The sequence below is a fragment of the Grus americana genome, chromosome 7 (assembly GCF_028858705.1).
Source record: "Grus americana isolate bGruAme1 chromosome 7, bGruAme1.mat, whole genome shotgun sequence".
NCBI classification, from domain to species: Eukaryota; Metazoa; Chordata; class Aves; order Gruiformes; family Gruidae; genus Grus; species Grus americana.
In genome coordinates, this window is record NC_072858.1 from 20772345 (window position 1) to 20793606 (window position 21262).

The window sequence follows — 21262 nt, forward strand, 5'->3', positions numbered from 1 at the left end:
ATGGCATATATTGCTCACTTAATGCATTAGCTACAGAAATCCTGAGGTTCTCCTACCACTTAATGGTTTTTAGCAATCAGTTACTTTTGGTGGAGAAAGAATTTTGCCCCTATTGCATTCACGTCGTTCCCTCTTCTACCCAAAAAGCACTCATCTTAGTAGACAAAACTAGTAAGAAACAAAACTCCCAAGAATCACATATTACATGAAAGTATAGCTACAGCATACTCATTTTCCCTGTTGGCAGTCTAGACATCCTGGATACACTCTGTTTTGTGTGTACAAAAACAGGCTACAAGCTAGAAGTAAACAGTTTATTTGCATTGCAATGTATTATTCATGAAGTATCCTCATGTTTTATGGTGATCACAAGATTTGGCATGCCACAACTCTGCAGAAAACATCACATTCCTTTGTTAGGCTAGATATTTCTGCAGCTTTGAAGATATGCTTTGCTTTCTTAAGTTCATAAAACCATTCAGATGAGGTTACTTTGCAAAGGATTGTATACTGTTTCTCTAAAAAAATTCACTAATTGTTGCTTTTGCTGAAGTATTATAGGCAAGTGGCCAAAATAAAAGAGGATTTTGTTCACTGCCAGCACCACAGTAGTATGCCCAAAACTACAGCTGGCTGCACTGAATTCTTTCCCCCTCCACCTGGAGATGGACATATGACCAAGCATAAAACTTTGAAGGATATCATGAACAAAACATCTGGAATAAATTCTAATTAAAAAATTGAAAAGCTATAAAATCTTAAATAATTCATTATATGGTAACGACCACAACATTAATATGTGCTTTGATAAAACAAATCTTACAAATTCAGTAAAAAAAAGATCAGCAGCATAATAGTAAAGCAAATATGCAGATTTTAAAACCACAATAAAAATTATCAGGTTTAATATTTTACAGTTAATTACAGCAAAAAAAGTGGCTGCTTTTAACACAACTTACAGTTTAAAATTACAGCACTTTATGATGAATTCTACGATTATTTTTGAAAAAACACTCAAAAATACCACCAAATTTTAAAGGTGCCCTATTAATGACTAAAAGGACCCCCCTCCCACCCCCCAAAAGACCAAGTAGTCATCTACAGCAACCCAGAGGTCCAGCTGAGGTTTCTAGACTGCTGTCTGTATCAGAGGCCAATGTTGGATCTGTTGACATTGAAGACACATCATTGACAGATGACGATGAAGATGGATGTTGAGAGCCATTGATCATTGCTGCACCTGTGCTATGAGAAACAAAACAGCAAATCAGTTGCAGATACAGTTGCATGGTTCAGTACTTGCATTAGTCTGTCTCTTCCTAATAGTCATTACTTTCCCCTGTTTCGGCAAGTTTGAAGAGATGTGCTTCAATCCATTGTCAAAGTAAATAAAACCCACAAGTCTTGGGGCTTAATGAATGGTGTGTCAAGAACCACAGATCTCACATGGCATGACGCCTGTCAAATTACAATAAATGCTAATGGCTGAAGATTAAAAATCACAAACAGAGATAGTACTGCATAAAGCCAGAGCTAAGATACCCTACAAAATGTTGAGGCCCAATGCTAGAACGTATCTACCTATTTTGATAAAGAAAGAAGGGGCCTGTTTTTTTCCCCATCAGATCCCCCCCGCTTCAGGCTGGGAAATAGCTGGTGTCCAGCCACATCACATATGTTCAATCTCAGATACACAGTGATTTTTCAGAGTCTGGACTTCAGTGAACTCTGAGCAGAGTCAGCAACAGCTGTCCAACTTCTGCCATCATTTTTCAACAGTGCAAATGGAGTCCTATCAACTGTCAGTTAACGGGCACATTTTGCTCCAAAATTCAGCAACAGTTTCTGAAAGTGCTCCATCATTTTCCAACCTAGAAATTCTGCTTCATTACTTAATAAATTTAAGTAGTGGTTACATCTTTATTTAAAACTGTACCAGCTACACATTACACTTCTAACCAGATTTTGGCAATACAGTACCAGTACATACCAAGATGTTTCTTGAGGACTGAAATGAATGAAGCGTCAGTTACATCGGGACAATAATAGAGGAATTTACTGGATTAATAAGAGAGATGTCAACCTCATACATTCCATTCAAATATGCGATATCTCAAAGAGAATTCGAGAGTTTATTGGTCATTTAAGAGCCATACTTTTGAGTTAGGTTACTCTTGGACGTCTTGAGCAACTGTACTCCCTCCTGACCTACAACTCAATGTAGCTTTGTACTGTGCTTTTATTGTAACCAACCTAAAGGGGCTGGTTGTCCGCGTATAACCCCATTCTTGGTTCTCTCCTCCAGGTCCATGACTTCCTTGTATATCAACTCTGAAAATGCAGAGAAGGGAAGGCAAAAAGAAATGAATTTGCAAACCCAAGACTGGATCGATAATACATCTCCCATCAAAATGTATATTTAAATTTCATAGGTGATTACTGCTCAGGATTAGTTTTGAACAACAGGCTGTAAGCTACAGAACAACTGGCAAGCGATATAAAAATGTACAGTTCTTTTCTGTTGAAGCTACAATGGCCTGGCACTCTTGAGAACACACTGACATTGCTTTAAGACTCTTGTCCAGGCTGCCTGGGGACCTGAGGTTAAATGGAGTCTTAATGACCAGTCAGTTTTTATCAATGACTTCTTTGGTACAGATAAACTCAATCAGCAGTCTTCAGAGGAACAGGTAGGAACAAGCCCAAACAGCGTTGCCATCCTCCTGACGCACATGTGCCACTAAATTTCCTCAGCAACAACATCTAAAGGTCCAGATCACCATGAAACGGAATATAATATCCGCAAAGAAGTAGCCACTCCAAATGAAAGGAGTAACTTGATCTTCCGGTTACAGAAGTTCCTCATCCTTGAACAGGTTAGAAGTGTTTGTAACATGTATCAATCATACACCCTGTGTACTGGCCAGAAGGTTTCTAGGCTAATGGCAGCTTATTACCCAGAAAAGACTTCAGTTGTGAATCTACAGAAGTAACAATATAAGAAAAGCACTAAACAAGTTAAATGCAACTCATAAGAACTGACTGTCAGAATACTATTTCTTATCTGTCACTGGCAAACTAATGCAATGTACAAGCAATTTGGAAGAAAAAAGCATTTAAGAATTATAATTTCAAGGGCTGTGGGAGTCTCAGAAGTAAAGTCCATATTGCTTGAAATACTTATCCTCAGCACATCTGCTTCAAAAGGGAAATAACTCTGCTTGGAAGGAGGACGGTAAGAGAAAAAATTTCCACAATTCTCCCTATCTCTGCCTTTACAAGTAAAACTCAATTTGTAATAGAAAGCAACTTAAAAGTGTGGTAGTACTAGATTTTACAGAGTTGTGTCCATCACCAGCCAACACAAACTGTCAAAAATGATTCATGAAACATTTTCCCTGTTTTTTTTCTCTGGGGATAAAAAGGTTATACAGGTCCTAGACTGTTTCAGTACAAAATATTAGATTGCTCAATGCACTAAATTCTTGCTTAAATGCAACATTTACAGCCTGCACAGCAATCTGGATCTGCATTTTTTCTTGACACTAGAAGCTCTGCAATAACGCCACACCTTTTAGAAGTCATTTCAAAATGAAGCACAAGCTTTACAAGTAACAAAGATGTTCCCCTTATACTTTATCATTTTACACCTCATATATGACTAGGAAATTTAGATACTGAACACTAAAAATCATGCTCTTGGATGTACAAGTCTTATGTCATACTGCGATCTGTTCTACACCTCAACCCCAGCTACTTCTCAGGATCCCACTGCTGATAGCCATCAGCATCTCCCACACCAGCTGTAACCTATCTCAACCACTACTGACACTCCTAATGGCTTTTTCTGTCAAATCCTCTGCCTGATTTAAAAGAGTACGGTTATTGCTAATATGATCTCCCCTTGAAGACTAGTGCTTCTACTTCAGACTTATGCTGCTCAAAGTCCTGCATCTTTTTCAACTGTAGCAGTTTGTCCATAAGAGTAACCCTCCCTAAAAATGATGCTTTATGGTTTGCAAAAGGTGACTGAAATGAGCAGATCTCCAACTGAGTGAACTTAAGTTCACTACAAAGGTTCAGCACCTTCACAGGAAAATTGTTAGTGTCCCAAAAATCAAGAGGTTGTGAAGCACTGATCTATTCCCTTGCCATTCCAAGCACTTTACCTATATTCTGTTAGGATGCTCAGAACCACCTTAACAGTAATCCTTGGCACCCAGCCTACTTCCAAAAGCCTTAGTATACTTAAAATGTCCTTCTTACCTTTCCATTCTTCTATCGTGTGCTCCCTCTCATCTAACTGTTTATCTGGTATCTTTGGTGGGGGCTGAAAAACAAAACTAACTCATGATAAAGCAATAAAAAGGAATAAAAAACCAGAATAAACGAAAAATTAAAATAAGGCATTTAGAATATGAACCTGATTCAAACCCACTGTATTTACATGGTCATACATTCTCTCATACTTGTCCTATTTTCTAAATGCTGCTAGATGTTTTAAACAACTTCTGATTAGCAGATTTTCTTACATTACTGTAATAATTTAATTGCAACTGAAAAGTTTGGTAAAAAAAGCTCTTAAGTGCAGCAGTCTCCAGCCCAAGCAGCCCTTTTTACCTATTTACTGTTAATTATTAAATTTTCCCTCTAGATATTACAGATCAGCAGAATTCTAATTGCACCATTTGCATCAAGCATCTTTTTCTATTCTTAGTGGCCCATCACCTTTCTCTTAAAAAATGAGACTTTTGTTGTAAGCTGAAATTATCCTGAAATTAATTTTTCAATAAAAAATTTCAATTAATTCCTTTGTTCATTAGTGTTGATAATTGAAAGCTCAAGATCTTGTACTCAGGTTTTTGCTGAAACTCTTATTTTCTAGTTTGAGAATAATACCAATTGCTACAACTAATGAAAATATTTCTCTTGCCCAGGAGTAAATAAATACTGCAGAATCCTATCAAGGGCAATCAAACCACACTGAAACAATTGAAGCTCAACAAATCAGAACCCTATATAAAAGATTTCAGATGCATTACTACATGCCCAGGAGATTATATGCAATTATACACAAACACACACATACAGATACTTCAGCTGCCTGCAAGTTTGTGCCCATTCCTAATACTATTTCTAATAAACATGTCAATCAATGTCAATAAAAATGATTACGGCCCAGTTAACCTTCTAGTGAAATGTGTAGATCATGCAACAATCTTCTTTCAAGCACTTATATCAAGCATCACAAGAAGTTTGCTTTAGTACAGTACCTTCCTAATCAGAGACCTAAAAGAAGAACTTACAGCTTCTGCTTCTGATGGATCATACCAAACATTGATGTATGGGTGCTGCAGGGCTTCATCCACAGAGATTCTTTTAGAAGCATCTATAACCAGCATTTTTGATAACAAATCCCTTGCTTGACTTGCTGCAAAAATGAAATTTTCTATTTAGACTAGTGCCATATATAGCGTACACAATACAGTATTTCAAAGCTCATAAGGAGAGGAGACACAGAGTAAACAAATTCCAGTTTAATATCCACGCAACCCTCACATAACTTGGGGTTTAGGAAAGTGGTCCATTTGATGGGGGGAAAAAAAAATTGAAGGGAATAACACAGGTGGGACAGGGTTGGACATGTTTCACTATACATTTTCAGCATACAGTACCCCTTGGCGTGACATCCATACATGCAATATAACTCAGCTGGCAGTGCAGCCTTGTCTGGAATAGCAGTGGGCAAACCCCTCTCTTACAGTTTACGGGGAAAACACTGTTACGTACTGTTAGTCACAGAAAATATGGCGAGCCTGTGATTCCACTGAGCAAGTGACTTTTAGAACCAGTGAGTTACTGAAATAGCTACAGGACATCTATGTATTATGAATATAAAAACTTTCTGTTCATCCCTAGAGAAAGAAGATCTGCTTTGCCTACATAACTTCTATTCTACCCTCCCTCCAGTCTTCTCTAAATCACACTGGCATCTGTCACTGAAAGGAATATATATACATATTTATTTTTCTTTATAAAGGTATCTCTAGAATAGGAGCTGTTTTGGAGCAGATGAAAAGTGGAGGTAAGCATACGCCAGCATGTTCCCATGATATAAATATTGTTATACTTAAATGTTTAGCGGGATGATTTTATAGTGAAAAAAACCAAGATACATTTCTGTTCAATATACCAGTTTTAAAGCTTTTAAAATATACAACACACAGAAGACAGACCTTACCTTTAAGCTTATTGTGTTCAGAGTCAGCTGGGAAAAGGACATCTGGAAAGAGTTTTTCAAAACTATATCCAGCATATTTAGGTCTGTTCTCCACATAAGTTCGGACTGTAGGCTGTAGCTTCTTCATAAATTCAGGGCACGGTGTTCCTAGCTGCTCTATAACTTTATTCCATTGATCAATATCTAAGGTTATGCAGCTAAGAAAAACATTGTGTCTAATTTTCAGCTAGAAAGTTAGGTGAAAATGACGTGAAATAACCAATAGAGAGAAAACACAGAAAATTATAATAAAATATCAAGTTCATCATCATTAATTAGGACTACCTTCTTAGAGAAAACAGTGAAAGAAAGCAAGACTATGATAGCATAGTCAAGGCAACATGTACTTTACTCAGAATCATAATTAACTATCAAAGGATATACTGCTGAGAAACAGAGAAAATTAAAGATTCACGAAATGTATTAAACAAATGTAAATAAAGACATTGTCTTCTGGAGAAGAACTCACTTCCTGATCTGAACATGTATTCACAGTAGTCAAGCTACTACACATCACCAAGGCGCTCGTGAGAATTATACCCCGCGTAGGTGGTTTGTCCTTCATGCTCATCTCGATACCCCAGCCCAGCCCTGGACCCCCCAGGCTAGCAATCACTCCTTAACAACACGCAACATGGAGCGCCACTGGGCACACAAGGGATGACATCTTGGCCCACACAGGTCAATGACAATTTTGTCAAAAACTTGAATGCAGAAGTTAAGAGAGTTTCAAGGATGTGTAAGGAACATCTTAATTGAAAAGTTTACATGAGTTAAAGAGGAGATTGACCAGTTCACGGCAGAAGAATTTAATACGTGTTACTGAATAAAAAAAGAGCAACATTTGGCTCAGGAATTCCTAGTTGCAGATGGTTAGATATTGGGAGACAGCTCAGGTAAAATTTTATATATGCTTATCTCATTCATATATTCTCCCCAACTTTTTCTTTTTGGCTACCGTCAAAGACTGAATACTGGGCTGCCTAAACCTTCAGTTGGATGCAGCAGGCCCCCTCCTGTGTTCTTAAAACTTAACAGCAGACCTTTATATAAGGATTTTCAAGCTCTACAGGCCTTGAAAAAAGAAGTTTTTACATTGTATGGCACTGAGCCTAAATTGAAAAGCCATGCTAGCAAACCAGATCCATAAAGTTAAGCATTGTGCAGCTCATGCAATAACAGAGCTGTGTGAAAGTAAGGATGCCTTGGATCTCCTCACTGTGCCTCAAAGTCTTCACCCAGTCTTCACCCCTAAATAGTACTGTATCAATTATTAAACAGTTAACCTGCAGCAAAAGCAGGAAAGATTTCTGACAGCATCTAAAAACCAGGAGTGTAACTACTAGTAAAACAAATAAGATGCAAAACTCCAATGAGATCCACTAATTTTAGCGATGATCCAGAGGTTTCAGCTCTATTTGCTTGGAGCAGACCCTTTCTCTGAAGTATTGCTCACAGGACAAGCCATTCAGATAGCACCAAGTCATTCATAGAATAGAAAGAGAGAAGTGCCAGATGTTTCTGAAAGCTGTTTGCAGGATCATTTCTGCATACAAAAAAATACAGAACTCCAGAGGGTAACTTAGGAAGCTGGTTAGGAATTTTTTTATAAATATTTCCTACAAAATGTAAAGAATAACAACTGTTAACGTGCTCAGGTACTAAATAAGATTAATAAATTATTACATAAAAATGATCTCCAAAGCAAAAATCAATGCATGTGAACCAGTAAAACACCACCTAAACAAACAAAATCTGTCTTAAATGTGACAACATCCAAAAGCAATGGATAGACACTATATTAAATTGGAAAGAGGAAAAAAAAGAGAAAAAAAAAGGAAAAAGGAAAAATAAGCCAATTTGCCCAAGTGGTATGTGTTTATCTTGCTTAGTATTAATCTCTAAAGACAGTCATACTCGTTAATGCTCTGTTGTGATTTTGCTTTAAATGGTATAACCGTAGACATTTTTTGCAGATTCCCAGAACCAAAATAATGAACTTGCAGATTGTATTTTGAAAAGGCAGTTTAAAATCAGTATTTTAATAATTAGAACCACCTTAATCTGGATCTATATTACTGCAGTATCTTTTGACCTTTTACAACTACATCCTAGGCCAAAGGTAAGGATACGATCTGTACCAGGAAATAAAACACCACCTTTGATCATTTCTCCCATGATGCACCCAACTGACCAAATGTCAACTGAAAACAAAATGCAATGATATTAACATAAAAGATAGTTATTAAAATAAAGTAAATAAAAATATCTAGACACACACACACACAAAGTGACTATAAAAAGCGTGTGTAATGAAAATGAGTGAAGGTGAATGTATGCTAACTATAGGACCAGCAGAGACTATGTCCTACTGCTAGGTGCAGCCTGAATATAAATGAAGCTCTTAACAATTTTTTAAGTGTATCACAATAAAAAAATCCATGTTCATTTAATAAAAAAAAATTGTACAATACGCATTTTCATGACACAACATCAATAAAAAGGTTAATCACTTCCTAACTAATTCAACCTGCTGCAGCAGCACAAGGATACAGTCCCTTCCTGGAAAGAGGATTTTGTGGCAAACCATTTCGCCCATAATGCACCCCACAGACCATAAATCCACTATGTTTGTAGCACAAAAAAGAAGGAAAAGCAAAGCAAACGGTCATTAAAATTAAAAGAAGCATAACATGACTGCATCCTATAAACTGCAGAGACAGCACAGGAAGAAGAGCAAGTCTTTATATTAATCAATGAAAACACTTTAAAATAGACTGTATATAAGGATTAGCTTTTAACTGTCTCAAATTCAAGGCAGAAAAACATCCTTTTGTTTAACATAGTGTTAGAGCAAGAGCTAGAGCAGAGAGAGATACACACAAATCAAGCACAGTAAAGCCCTTCTCCAAGCTTTGAGGCTTGCAAAGCTACCTCTGCCAATAGACTAGATCGGAGCACCAAAGATAACTTTATTTCTTGAAAGTAATTCCGTTGGTTGTAGGAATAATTTTAAAAGTAGCAAAGTAAACTGATCTTTAAAAATACTGCATATCTAAACAGTCTATACTTTTAGGAAGAGAATTAATTGGTTATTAAATAGGAATTAAAATTTGCCATCAAGTAGTTCCTAAAAGTCAGATTACCATGCATCTCTCTCCCTTTAAATAAAAAGCAAAGACAATTAGTAAAAGATTACTTAGAATTTTAGAGGATCAGTTAATGACAATATTAGTATGCTCCTAAAAAGTTTTTCAGTTACAAATTATTTGTTTAAAAATATTTCTCCAGTTATACTGAAATAACATCTTATACAAAAAAACGCCTCAAAATGCTTTTTTTTTTTTTTGTATGAAATACACATTTTCTACATTACCTTAAAATAAATCACTCAGAAGACATAATTAAAGATGCACAAGTTGACTTTTTACAGGTATGCCAATTTCTTTTGTGGTTGCTTTCAGAGATACTATAAACTCTGTATGTGAAAGTTTTCTTGAAGTCATAATAATGAATTTGTATTATTATGAATACCTTTATGTCAAACATGACACTGGAATTTCAATTAAACAGATAAGGGGATTTAAATGAGAACAATTGTATACTAAAAATCACATGTACAAGTTCTGAAGGAGCTCAACAATGTCAAGCAAACAACATTGCTTCTCATTAAAAATAATCCTTCCCCCTTATTTACATGTTCCTCTAAAATAGTATCTAAATCATGAGAAGAGATCATAGTTGTACATATTAATAGGTCAAAATTAAGGGCCTGGTTCATTTAAAAAATGGTTGTCTACAATTTATGATTAGTGGTGTTTTTTCTTTTAAAACTCTTTTCAAATACTTAAGAAAAGTACATGTTCTTTGACTCAGTGACGCAACAATGTGAAGCCAAGTTTTGCATTTGACTTTTAACTAAAATTCTGAATGTTGACTTTTTCACCTGCAAAACAATCTGCTGCCATCACAAACCAAAATATACCCAAATCTACTGTAAATAGTTTGTGTCCAACATGATAAAAACGATGCCCATAATTGCATACAGAAGTCTGGGAAGAGAAATAACATGAGTCAATGACTTCATGCCTCAGGAAACAAATGACTTCAGAGGCAAAGAAAAACGTTAGAAACAACTCCTCTGGTCACCCTACAAAACAAATTTGTGATGTTCGGGGTCTTTTGGTTTGCTGCTTTCATTAATCAAACAAAACCTGACTATTTATAGGTCTCTAACTTTTTTATGAAGCTAGGCTAACTTGTAGATAGAGGACTGCTCCTATGAATACTTCTACAGAAGACTGAGTCAAATCTTTGAAAGGATTTTTCAAATCTGTAATTAGATCCACTGCTTGTCCTATAGAATGTATTTATTCTTAAAAATCTTGTCTGGAATGAACTTACTATTTTCTATAATTCTAACAGAAAAAAAATCTAAATTAAAACGAAGTTCAAACCCAGCGTACATGTTAGGAAACTTAAAAGTAGTAGTTTCAGAGGGTTTGGGGCTTTCCTTGCTTTTCAGAACTTCCTTCCTGATAATCATGCACATAACTGAACACAAATCTAAATATGTTAAGGTACACAGTTTTTTTGTCCTTCAGTTCTGAATTTGTTGAGTTTGCAAGGCCTGGTTCCTTACTGTAGTATACAGAAATGTGCTTTACCTCCTTCAGTATCATAACCTACGTAGAAATTAACTCTATCATCAGTTTGTCTGGGATCTTTGCTAGTTTTAAAACAATAAAGATTTCATCTGTGTGTAGTATAGTACCAAAAGAATACTACTCTGCAGTATGTATCTCAGTCATCAAAATATATATTGCAATCCTCCCACATCTTGCTTGAAGGGAAGTTCAGCAGGGGACTGAAATGACATAAAGCTGCCAGATGATCCTGTTCAATTAAACTAAATGTTAATGTTAACCATTAGTTAGCTGTCAATTTTCAATATTTAAATTAAATAAGTTAACTTTTAATTTAGCTATGGGTTTAAAGTGCTAAAATAGGCATCAATCCCAACAGGTGAGGATCTTGGACAGCCCATGGTTCTTAGTGTAAGTACATCCCTGATACCTGCCCTCCCTCTCCTCGGCAGCCCTGCCTCCCTGTCAGGGGAGCACCACAACGTGGAACTCATCAGGCAAAGACTGAGAAGAGTAACAGTTTATGTAAATAGCCTTTTAATGACAACAGTACATATGGAAATGCAGATTGTCTTCTGACTCAGTTAGCCCACGGATTTACTTTTACATTCTCCAAAAGTGTTATTCTCAATTCAACGACCATGTATTTGGCTTTGGAAAGACGTGATAGGTTTTCATATGAAAGTAAATTTTTATTTATATTCTGCTGCACAACACAATTCACGCTTGCTTAAGGAAAAGGATTGTCACTAGCATGACAGGCTGCACTAGAACACCATCTATTTAACTCCGATAATAACCTAAGCAACGTTTTAGTGGAAAGAACGTTTCACACTTTTGCAACTAAAAATTACTCAATATTTAAAAGAAAAATGTAAACTGGGCAAGCTAAGTCAGAAAACTTGTGACTTCCATTGTATCAATTCCTTCTGTAAGGCAGCTGCATGACTCAGACTACAGCTTTAGGTTCTTGTACCTACTGGCCAAAGTCAAGTCTTGAAGGGGGAAAAAAAAGACAAAACTTAAATATATGCTTTCTAAAAAACTGTAGCAGTTAAAACAATAACTTTAAGCTTGCTCCCCTCAACTTCTGACTTCTAAATTACAGGAAAAATAGCCAATGGAGGCCATCTGAAGGAATGTACATCCTCTCATGCACGCTAATGATCCAAACAGAAATAAAACCCACAGCCTTGCAGAACAGATCTATTTTCATTCCTCTGAGCTGGCTTATTTCATTGTCAACACCGATATTAGTCTTTCTTCTTGGCTTTTATAAATGACAACAAAATCAACCCACTATGCACACAGCGGCTATCATTTACACACAACCTGAAGTCACTTGCCGTAATGGTACGCAGTTGCCAGGCAAGTTTGCAGACTACATTAAGAATCCTGAAAAGCAAAGCAAGCCCCAGTTGTGCCAGTACCCTGAGGAGCCATGCCTCGCATCACCAGGAGACAACATCACGACACCTCATGGGCCTTACTGGAGGACTAATCAATAGAGGGTTTAAAATACCTTGAAGGACCGGTGAGCTCTGTGCACTGTGCCTGCCTGAGGGCAGAACACCAAGGGAGCTGAACCGACCACAGGGACAGTGGATCAATGAAATGGCAGCAGAATCGGGGCTGCTACAACAGATTTTCAGGAACAACATGTTACTTTGGTTTCCTAAACGATACTAGCTGTTTCATTCAGAAGATGCAATGTACTTGATTGTGTGTTTCCCTCACATGCTGTATCCTTTCCTTATTTTCTTGTAGAAGATGTTGAGAAAAGGGCCACAGAATGAGTATAAAGAGGAGGGAAATGTATGCAAGCAGGGGGATAAAGTAAACAAATTTCCTTGGAATTCATCATGGACCTCAAAGAATCTATGATGCTTCATGACGGTACTCTGCATTCTTGTCTCAAGTATATTATTGAAGATTTCTTCAGCAACATTAATTAAGAACTTAGCGTGACAGTTATAAAGTAGGCTGGTTGAAATAAAAAGCAACGCCACAGTAGGTAGTTTTAGCTTGTTTGTTCCTCAGTAGCCTTTAAGTTCCCTACAACCTGAAAGGCTATATTGAATATAGTTATTTAAACATTAAATTTAGGTCATGCATTTACTGATGAATTACAATTTACATCCTCATCAGGAATAAAGTCAGGTGATGGTATACCAAGGTACATACCACGTATTAAGAAAATATATTTCCAGTTCTTCCTGGATGAAACTTAATCTACCAAGCAAGTTATTTAAATTTTTAAACAAACAAGGCCCTCAATTTCTTCTCCTATTAAATGCAAACATTTCTAATGGGTTGAGTTGAACAAACAAATTGGTGTATCCAGAATCTGCATTTTGGTCACAAGGCTAATTTATAAAATTTCTACAGCTTGAAAAAAAACATTAACATGTAAAATGTGGTGTGCCAAACAAAAAATAAAGCTATGCCAAAGAAAGACTGTATTTGCTGACCGTTTTCTTTGTATCCCATCCCTAGGATGACCTCTGGTGCTCTGTAGTAACGAGTCACTACATAAGGCGTCATCATAAAACTAGTTCCTGCAGTTCTGGCCAGTCCAAAGTCAAGAATCTTCAAAGTGCAGTCTGACTTTACTACTATATTACTGGGCTTTAAATCCTTTAAAAAGAAACATCATATATGACTGCTAAGACAAGCACAAAGTACTCTGTGGTTCACATTTTTAAAAGGTAATACTACCAACATTAAACCCCACATGTACAACTAGGTTATTGCTATAACTGCAGTTTCCCCTTGCATTAATTCATATGCATTCAGCAGACTACAGAACTAATTCCCTTATTGTGCTTGTAGATTTATATAGCAATTAAAGAAGGAAAATACGACCAGCGTTACAAGATATATTAGCAATGTCTGAAATAAATTGAGATTAGTAAGAAATATTAGCTCTGAGGAAAGATCTAGAAACTGCTTACTGGAAGAACAGTTATTACTACGATGCAGAATACAGGTAACATGACAATTGCCAAAATCATTTGATGCAATAATCATCTTGATACAATAATTATTAAAATTATAACATGCATGTAAAAAGTAAAAGGTTTCTTTGCTAGTTGAGGCTGCATTACCTCGTTTGAACCAATGCAGATGTTTCTCTGAACTGGAAGGAAATCCCCGTGCTCACACAGATTTAGTTTCCCATTTAGGATTTGGTTTTATACTAATTTTGGTGACCAAACCCAAAAAGGCACCACTGAAAAACTGCCAGAAATTAACACAAACATTAAATTGGAGTAGAAAATTCCCTGATACAGCTTCAGATCATCTTAATTAGAAACTTGGTAACGGTATTCTCTTCACTTGAACCCTAAAACCACATTGACGGTAGTGGCTTTACAACATCTATTTATACAGACATACTGATTATCTCACAAGGTTCTTACACACACCTGAATGTCACAGAGCAAATATTACAGAGTAACTTCAGAATAACTTTGCCATCATAAAACCATTCATAGCACACAGGCTGAGACAGATAAGACTCAGATCCTTTCTGCCTACACTCTGCTAAGATTAATGACTGAAAAACCCAAGATGTGGCAGAGGACTCCAGCGTTTGAGCTGCAGGCATCTGATAAGCAGCCCTATCTTTCACTGTTTCATTAAGACTTAAAAGTGACTATCTGCAAGATATATGTAGTTTCCATTTGTACTTGTATGGCTTTCAGCAAACTCCTCAGAAAGCTAAGAAAGCTGCATTAAAGACAGAGAGGAAACCACAAAAAAAAGAGTTCCAGAACAATAGAATTTTAATGGGTAATTAAAAGTCTTGCATACTTACATATTCACACATGCACTTCCAAATCACACACACAAAGACTCTGCAGACAACTTTGGCTTAAAAGTTCTCAAACGCCACGAATTAATTCAAGTATTATAAGGCATTCCAGATATTTAATATGCATGTTTCAGATCCTGCTACAATCCTGTTTATTATCAGCTTTATTTTTGCACACTGCTATTATTTGGCGGTTGTTCACTGCAGAATCCCAGGTGCATGCTTAGAGTATTAACCATACTCATTCTCCCCAAAGCTGCAGGATTAACACTGAAAATGTTAAAAGATCTTCCCATTGCAAGAGAAAAACAAGTACAAGGATAAAAAACAAAAGCTTACAGAGTACTGTCCATCCTTAATTTCTGAATATCACGTAGTTGTCATGAAGCCTAGGAACATGTTGTAATTTGGAATACAGAACTGTCCTTCAAAATAGAGGCAAGAATTGACTTACACTGCATCCAAATCCATAGAGAGCCAATACTTCTTATATTTTAAATAAATAAGGACTCAAAAGCTCCTATAAGAGTGATCAAGTTAGTTAGGCTGTATAAATATATCCAGAACCTATAGCAGAAGATATCTTGCCTAACCTTAAAAATGTAAAACGTCAGTGCCTAAAAATCAGAGATTATTGACAGCTGTCTCCCCACTACCCAGACAGGGAGAGAAGGGCATCTCTGGAGGGTAATTCATGGCTTCTGTGGGCTATTCCCTTTCTAAAGAAAGATTTGCGTGAAGGGCTTCCGTAATTAGGCACCTTTGTTAAGTGCTCAAAATCAGGCAGAATACAATGTTTCAGAGCCTCCATGCAAGACTAATGAGACGCTTTGTGTCCTTCAGCAAGTCAGCGAAGCACAACTCTGCAACGCTGATCATTCATCCTCCTCAGATGGCGAAATATAAATGAACATGTACTTCTATACTTGCTGAAAACTCTGTCTCTGCAAAACATTTTGAACACAGTAATGTTCATTTGCCAACATCTGTTAAAGTCGGTGTAAAGCTATATTCGAATCTTTACCAAGATCAACTCTTTATCCACTGCTGTGGCAGCTAAGTATGCCCCCTAAAACCTCTGGGTGAAATTGCCTGAAACTCTTTGTGTTTGATCTCTGCCTTGTTCTGTGCCTCTAGTTTACTATGAAAAAAACACTTATTTCAATGGCAGGCAGTATCCAGCGCTACAGGCACATATACAGATTGTCATAATTTCAGTCATTCAGCAACCTTTGAAAAAGTTACTGAGATGCTGGGATTATTGCAGCTGTATTAGAAGCTGAAGAACCCAGTTAAAAACCGTGTCAAACTGCCAACACCAAAAAAAGCTTAACACGTTAGAGGACACTAAAGAAGTACGCTAGATTCATAGCCAGAATGCTCCACAGGCAACCACAGCAGTGCAGACTATGTTTAAGGAGTAACTAGTTTCAACAAAGTAATTCACTGTAGTCATTAAGGACAGTGGTGCTGAAAGTCGGGAAGAGGGGTATGAAGTTACTACTGCAGCCACACAGTCCATATGAAATACGTCCCTTTTCAAGCATGGCCTCCTTGTTTTCTGAGGTTTTGTTTGACTTGTTCCACACAGAAACAGGATTTTGATACTTTACACCTTGAAGTATAGCAGCATAACACACACAGCAGGTAAGTAACACAAACGTTTTGCCTGAACATCCTTACTCTTCTAACAAAGTCTGAGAAGCTGTCAGCAGAAAATCTACCACGAAGACACGCAAGTGAAACTTACCTGCCCACATCGTTCAAAAGCATTCATGCATACATATGTTACTATTTACACAGCATATAGTCTCTTTGGAATAGGTTATTCCTGTACTTCGTATTACTGCACAATAGGAAGCATTTCAATGACTTCACCCGTATTTACAGAGACGGGAATTCTATCCTCAAAGCTGTCTTTATTCCTGCCCAATAACTACCTGAGAAGTTACTTCTTTTCTATAAACGTACAAATGTTTACATTTATCCATGACTTCTACAGGCTCAACAGTTTGATGTCCGCTTTATAGAAGTACAAACCGCCCTTGACGCAAGTGAAGTTTTAGAAGCTGCCTCCCACCTGCGCTAAGATGCACAGAAAGAGACACTCTTACATTACCTACTCTAGCACGTCCATACAAGATGCAGTTTTCCAAAAATAAAAAAGACCGAGGAAAACCCGCAACGTTAAACTTGCATACCTAAGTACTGAAGAGACCAGAAAATGTGAAGCTGCATACAAAACCATTATTTCAATCCCACAGGCACATGCATTAGGACACAGAGGGCTGCATAAAATCAGTCATAAGCAATATAATATCGCAACAGTGGTAAGTGAAGTAACCCAGTTTTTCCTAGCATCCCCAGAATAACACAAGCAGCCTACTGACCTGTCTCAATGCCCACATGCAGACCAAGAAGCACAGGGTGCAATGCCCGGTTGCAGGCGATGCTTCTGTCTACCTTCCCTCACCCATCTCTTTCAAGCACAGCAGGTCGGGGCAAATCGCAGGTAAGAAGGAAGCCTTCACCCTCCCTCCCTGAGCTCCTCGCTGGAATGATGCAGCTATAGCTAGCTGAGCAAAAGGAAGCAGTGTTTGGCCATTCAAACCATATTCTCTATTCAAACAATTGTCCCAGTTCCCCATAGGGAAAACCAGCATACTGAACGGGAGTGTCATGCTGCTCAATCTAGCCTGCAGGCCATTCAACACCCCGGTCACTAACATAGCAATTCCTGTGGTAGCACCCAGAGCTGCCATTCGTGGTCTGCTTTGCTGTGTACACCATCCATGAGGAAGACTATGTAGCAATGACTGAAAGTATCGCACATGAATAAGTTATATCTTCTGCATTTTTAAAACTCTAAAAAAAATTATAATGAAAAATGTAGCACTGTAGAAATACAAGTTTACAATTTCCCAAAATAGCAGAGATTACATTTGAAAAGTTATAACTAGACAATCTCAAGCAATCTTTACACTATATACAAATATATGTGAGATGTTCAACTTGAACAGGCAACTTTAAATTCAGAATTTCTTGACTGGTTTGCAACACACACACCATTTAAAAAGCAGTAGTCAGTTTTGTCTGCAGAGTCTGAGTGAATGCTCTGTGACACACAGGCGTATGAAAGTTCCACTTACAGGTCTTTATCATCATCTGTTTATCTGAAGACTTCAGATATTTATTCATTATTCTGCTAGTAAAAGAGCAGAAATAAAATGGGCAGTTCTTCCAAAAGATGGGATTTCAGGTTTGGTTACCAAAACAATAAAGGCAAAGATGCTTTCAGATATTTTCTGCCATGACTACTAAGACAGAACATTATATAGAATTAGAGGAGGTAATGTCACTCACTGCAAAAATCTTTATTTGCTCTGTGCAGATTATTATCAAATTATTCAAACATTCAAAAGGTTCATTTCAGAATTACAGTGGAAAAAAGCTAAGTGTGATGATTTCCTTTCAGCTTTCTCTCTCTACCTATGGGACAGGCTATGGATCACCCTTTGTGCTCCTATTTCTGAATTTTTCCCATCTTTTAAACACTCGAGACATCAGGTGCAATGCAAAATATACACAGTTAAGATCACTTACCCTATGTATAATTCCAGCTGAATGAAGATGTTTGATACCACACAGCATTTGATAAAGAAGATAGGACATTCGTTCATGGTCTAGCTCCATCTGAATCACTTGGCAGAGATTTGCATCCATGAGCTCCATCACTATGTAGCTTACGAAGAAAAAAAAAAAGGAATAATAATCAGATAATACTGCCACTTTATTGTATTCTTTCCCTTGCTCATCTTTCTGCACGAATACTTTAAAATTAATTCTCAGCTTCAGGTCAAATCAGACTTACACATCTTGAAATTCTTCCAGGGATTTTTGTGGTGTGAACACATTCAGTAGGCCGATTATCTGTAGGAAGGGGGAGAGGAAGTATAATTGCACCATAGCAATAGCTAAATCACAAAGTCAACATTTCAAACCTGATACCCAGTATTCTGATGCAAACTTCCTGGTACAGACTGAAGCTCAGGATGCTCTAGTGGCTCAACCAGGCCTAACATGCTGTAATAGATGCTAATAATTTTAGGAGGAGTATTTTTCCTCCATAAATCACATAATCTAAGGACACTCTGTGTGCATTAACAAGATGATATTCAAAGCTTAACACCTAAGGAAGTTAGTCAGTCTTTCCCTGCCTCCTACCTTCAGTTTGAGGAGAGTGGTAAGACTTTTATTGCATATGAGGAAAAATAAACTTAAAAACTGACCAAGACTACCTAAGAGATACCAGCTTGCCATTGACAGAGGTGAAGCAACAAGTCCAGTCAAAGAGAAAAACAGATTCTTGGAGCTGCTTTAGGACATTTCCCAGTTGCTAAGAATGGATGGGATGTGCAGAAACAGGGCAAGCTACTACTCATCAAGGGTCAAGCAGGCTTGCAATAGTTCATTATCAGACAAATTATGCTATTAGGTAAAATTTCCTTCAGAGAATCCACATATAAACCATCTGTTTTAGAAAAAAATGTAAAATTTTCCCAAGTAGCTAAAAGACCGAGTAAGTCTTCTATGACTCTCTCCTTCCCTAGAAGTGAGGGGGGATTATATCTTGCTGAAGGGGGGTTAAGAAGGAAGGTGAGGAACACTACACACAGCTGTCTCTGAAGGAAGAAAATGGCCAATATCAGCCTTCTGTAGTTCAACTCTGATAAATTTATCACTTATTCTCTCGCCATTTCTGTGATCTGGTCCAGTCCACAGCTTCTTAAGCATCAGACAGTTCCTATTGTTACAACACAAGATTCCTAACTCATCCATGCATCGGGGAAAAAAAAAAAAAAACAAACCAAACCAGCCCTTTTTCTTCTATTTGTCTACCAGTAGCAAACAGAAACAAGGATGCACTTACCACTCATGATATTCTTATTTGCCAGCTGCCTGTATAATGTAGCAGTGTAACACTGACTCCCTTGCTGAGTTTGAAAAGGTATTTAAAGATTGGGCATGTATTAAAATTAGTCAATAATAGCTCTTCTGAAAAATCCTTCTGTACTTATCATGGAGATACCATCACGCAATGAAGATCTCTATAATCTACAGAGGATGCCATCCTCTGAAGTTACTTTTAAGACTTTTACAAAGAATAACCTTCTAGTTAATTCTTTAACATTTAAAGCAGGACACTGCACTCACATTTTTGTGATTAACGCACTTCATAAGAACAAGCTCTCTGTAGGCTCTTTTAGCGTGGGTTTGGTTCTGAAACGGTCGGCTTAACTTCTTGATTGCAACATTTCGTTCAAGGATGGCATCATAAGCTGCACTGTAATTAAAATTAATATTATTACATCTCAGTGTCAAGGTCCTTTAAGCTGTGGCAGTTGCCACCTTTTTCAGATACCTTGTATCATGTCTGCAGATAAACCAAATTTCCAGTATTATTCAGCTTTAGAGAGTGCAATAGCAAAGTGCTCTTGTATGCTGAGCAATTCAAAATTTAGAAATGTTTCCCAGCTTCATAGTATTAACACATGACAATCTCCACAAAATAACGAAGGATCTCTGCTTCCTAAAATATCTTACTAAAGATATTGAGTTCTCACCGCTGATTGGCACTCAAGAACAGACCGCCTAAAAAAGATCCAAAACACTGCAAACATAAAAAGCACATCAATTTTATGTAAAATCTTCACACTGAAAGGAAGGGAGGAGAGAGGAAAAGTAGGTTATATAAAGTTCCCATGTTTTCACTTACACAGTTGTTAAATATCCTCATGACAATGACAGCATCAATGTCAAGATAAAACAAAAAATTGTTAGGAAAGCTTTCATGTCTTGATGTCACTGGCTTTTTACTTGGTAAAAAGAAATAATAACTTTTGGTTTGCAGACTAACACCAAGATTGTCATATGATTCAGTGACACGGTGTTTAACTGATGAAGACTGTTACTGGGGACAACTCCCATACATATCACATTTCCATGACAGGAAGGCACGCATTTTGTTTCCTGTAAGAAGTAATACGACAGCTGACTGCCATGCAGACTCAGGAAATATTTATCAGTTACTAAAAATGCCTCAGCAGGGAAAATACTGTTTTCCTGTCTCTTATCAAGAATGGTACTCAAACCTAATGAAGAATATCTGCCAGTAAATGGTCAGCATCTACTAAATCTAACCAGCTACTATGTTGTCTATACAGTATGTAGGCTTAAATGATTTTTTTTTTTTTTTTACTTCTTCAAAACCTCTAGTCATTATCGAAGAAAGAAAAAATGGGAACATCATATATTCGTAACTTTCTTTGGTTTACACTATCTGGAATTTCCCCCACATACCCCCAGGATAAGGAATATCTTACGTATGAAGAGCAAAGAGGTGGCTAGGAAAGATGCCAACATGGGACTCCTGTAACAGTATTTAAACTTCTGCATCACCAGTACATAATGATAGCCTTACAGTCTGTTTCAGCATCAGATATGGTTGAGCCTTTAGGC

General features: G+C 37.2%; 1 protein-coding gene across 8 annotated transcripts in view; it reads right to left on the reverse strand.

Moving 5' to 3' along the window:
* Positions 1-300: 300 nt before the first annotated feature.
* Positions 301-21262, reverse strand: part of MAPK8 (mitogen-activated protein kinase 8) — a 142961-nt gene continuing 121999 nt past the window's right edge. For 4 of the 8 annotated variants that reach the window (XM_054832046.1, XM_054832050.1, XM_054832048.1 and 1 more), the window contains exons 3-12: positions 19958-20087; positions 18615-18673; positions 18347-18485; positions 13398-13563; positions 8834-8905; positions 6242-6424; positions 5307-5431; positions 4267-4330; positions 2254-2331; positions 301-1240 (exon numbers count right to left, since the gene is read on the reverse strand). In XM_054832046.1, coding sequence (XP_054688021.1) covers positions 1095-1240; positions 2254-2331; positions 4267-4330; positions 5307-5431; positions 6242-6424; positions 8834-8905; positions 13398-13563; positions 18347-18485; positions 18615-18673; positions 19958-20087 — 1162 coding nt within the window. In that variant the 3' untranslated portion in view covers positions 301-1094. The other 4 variants (XM_054832052.1, XM_054832047.1, XM_054832051.1 and 1 more) reach the window with 4 other exon arrangements.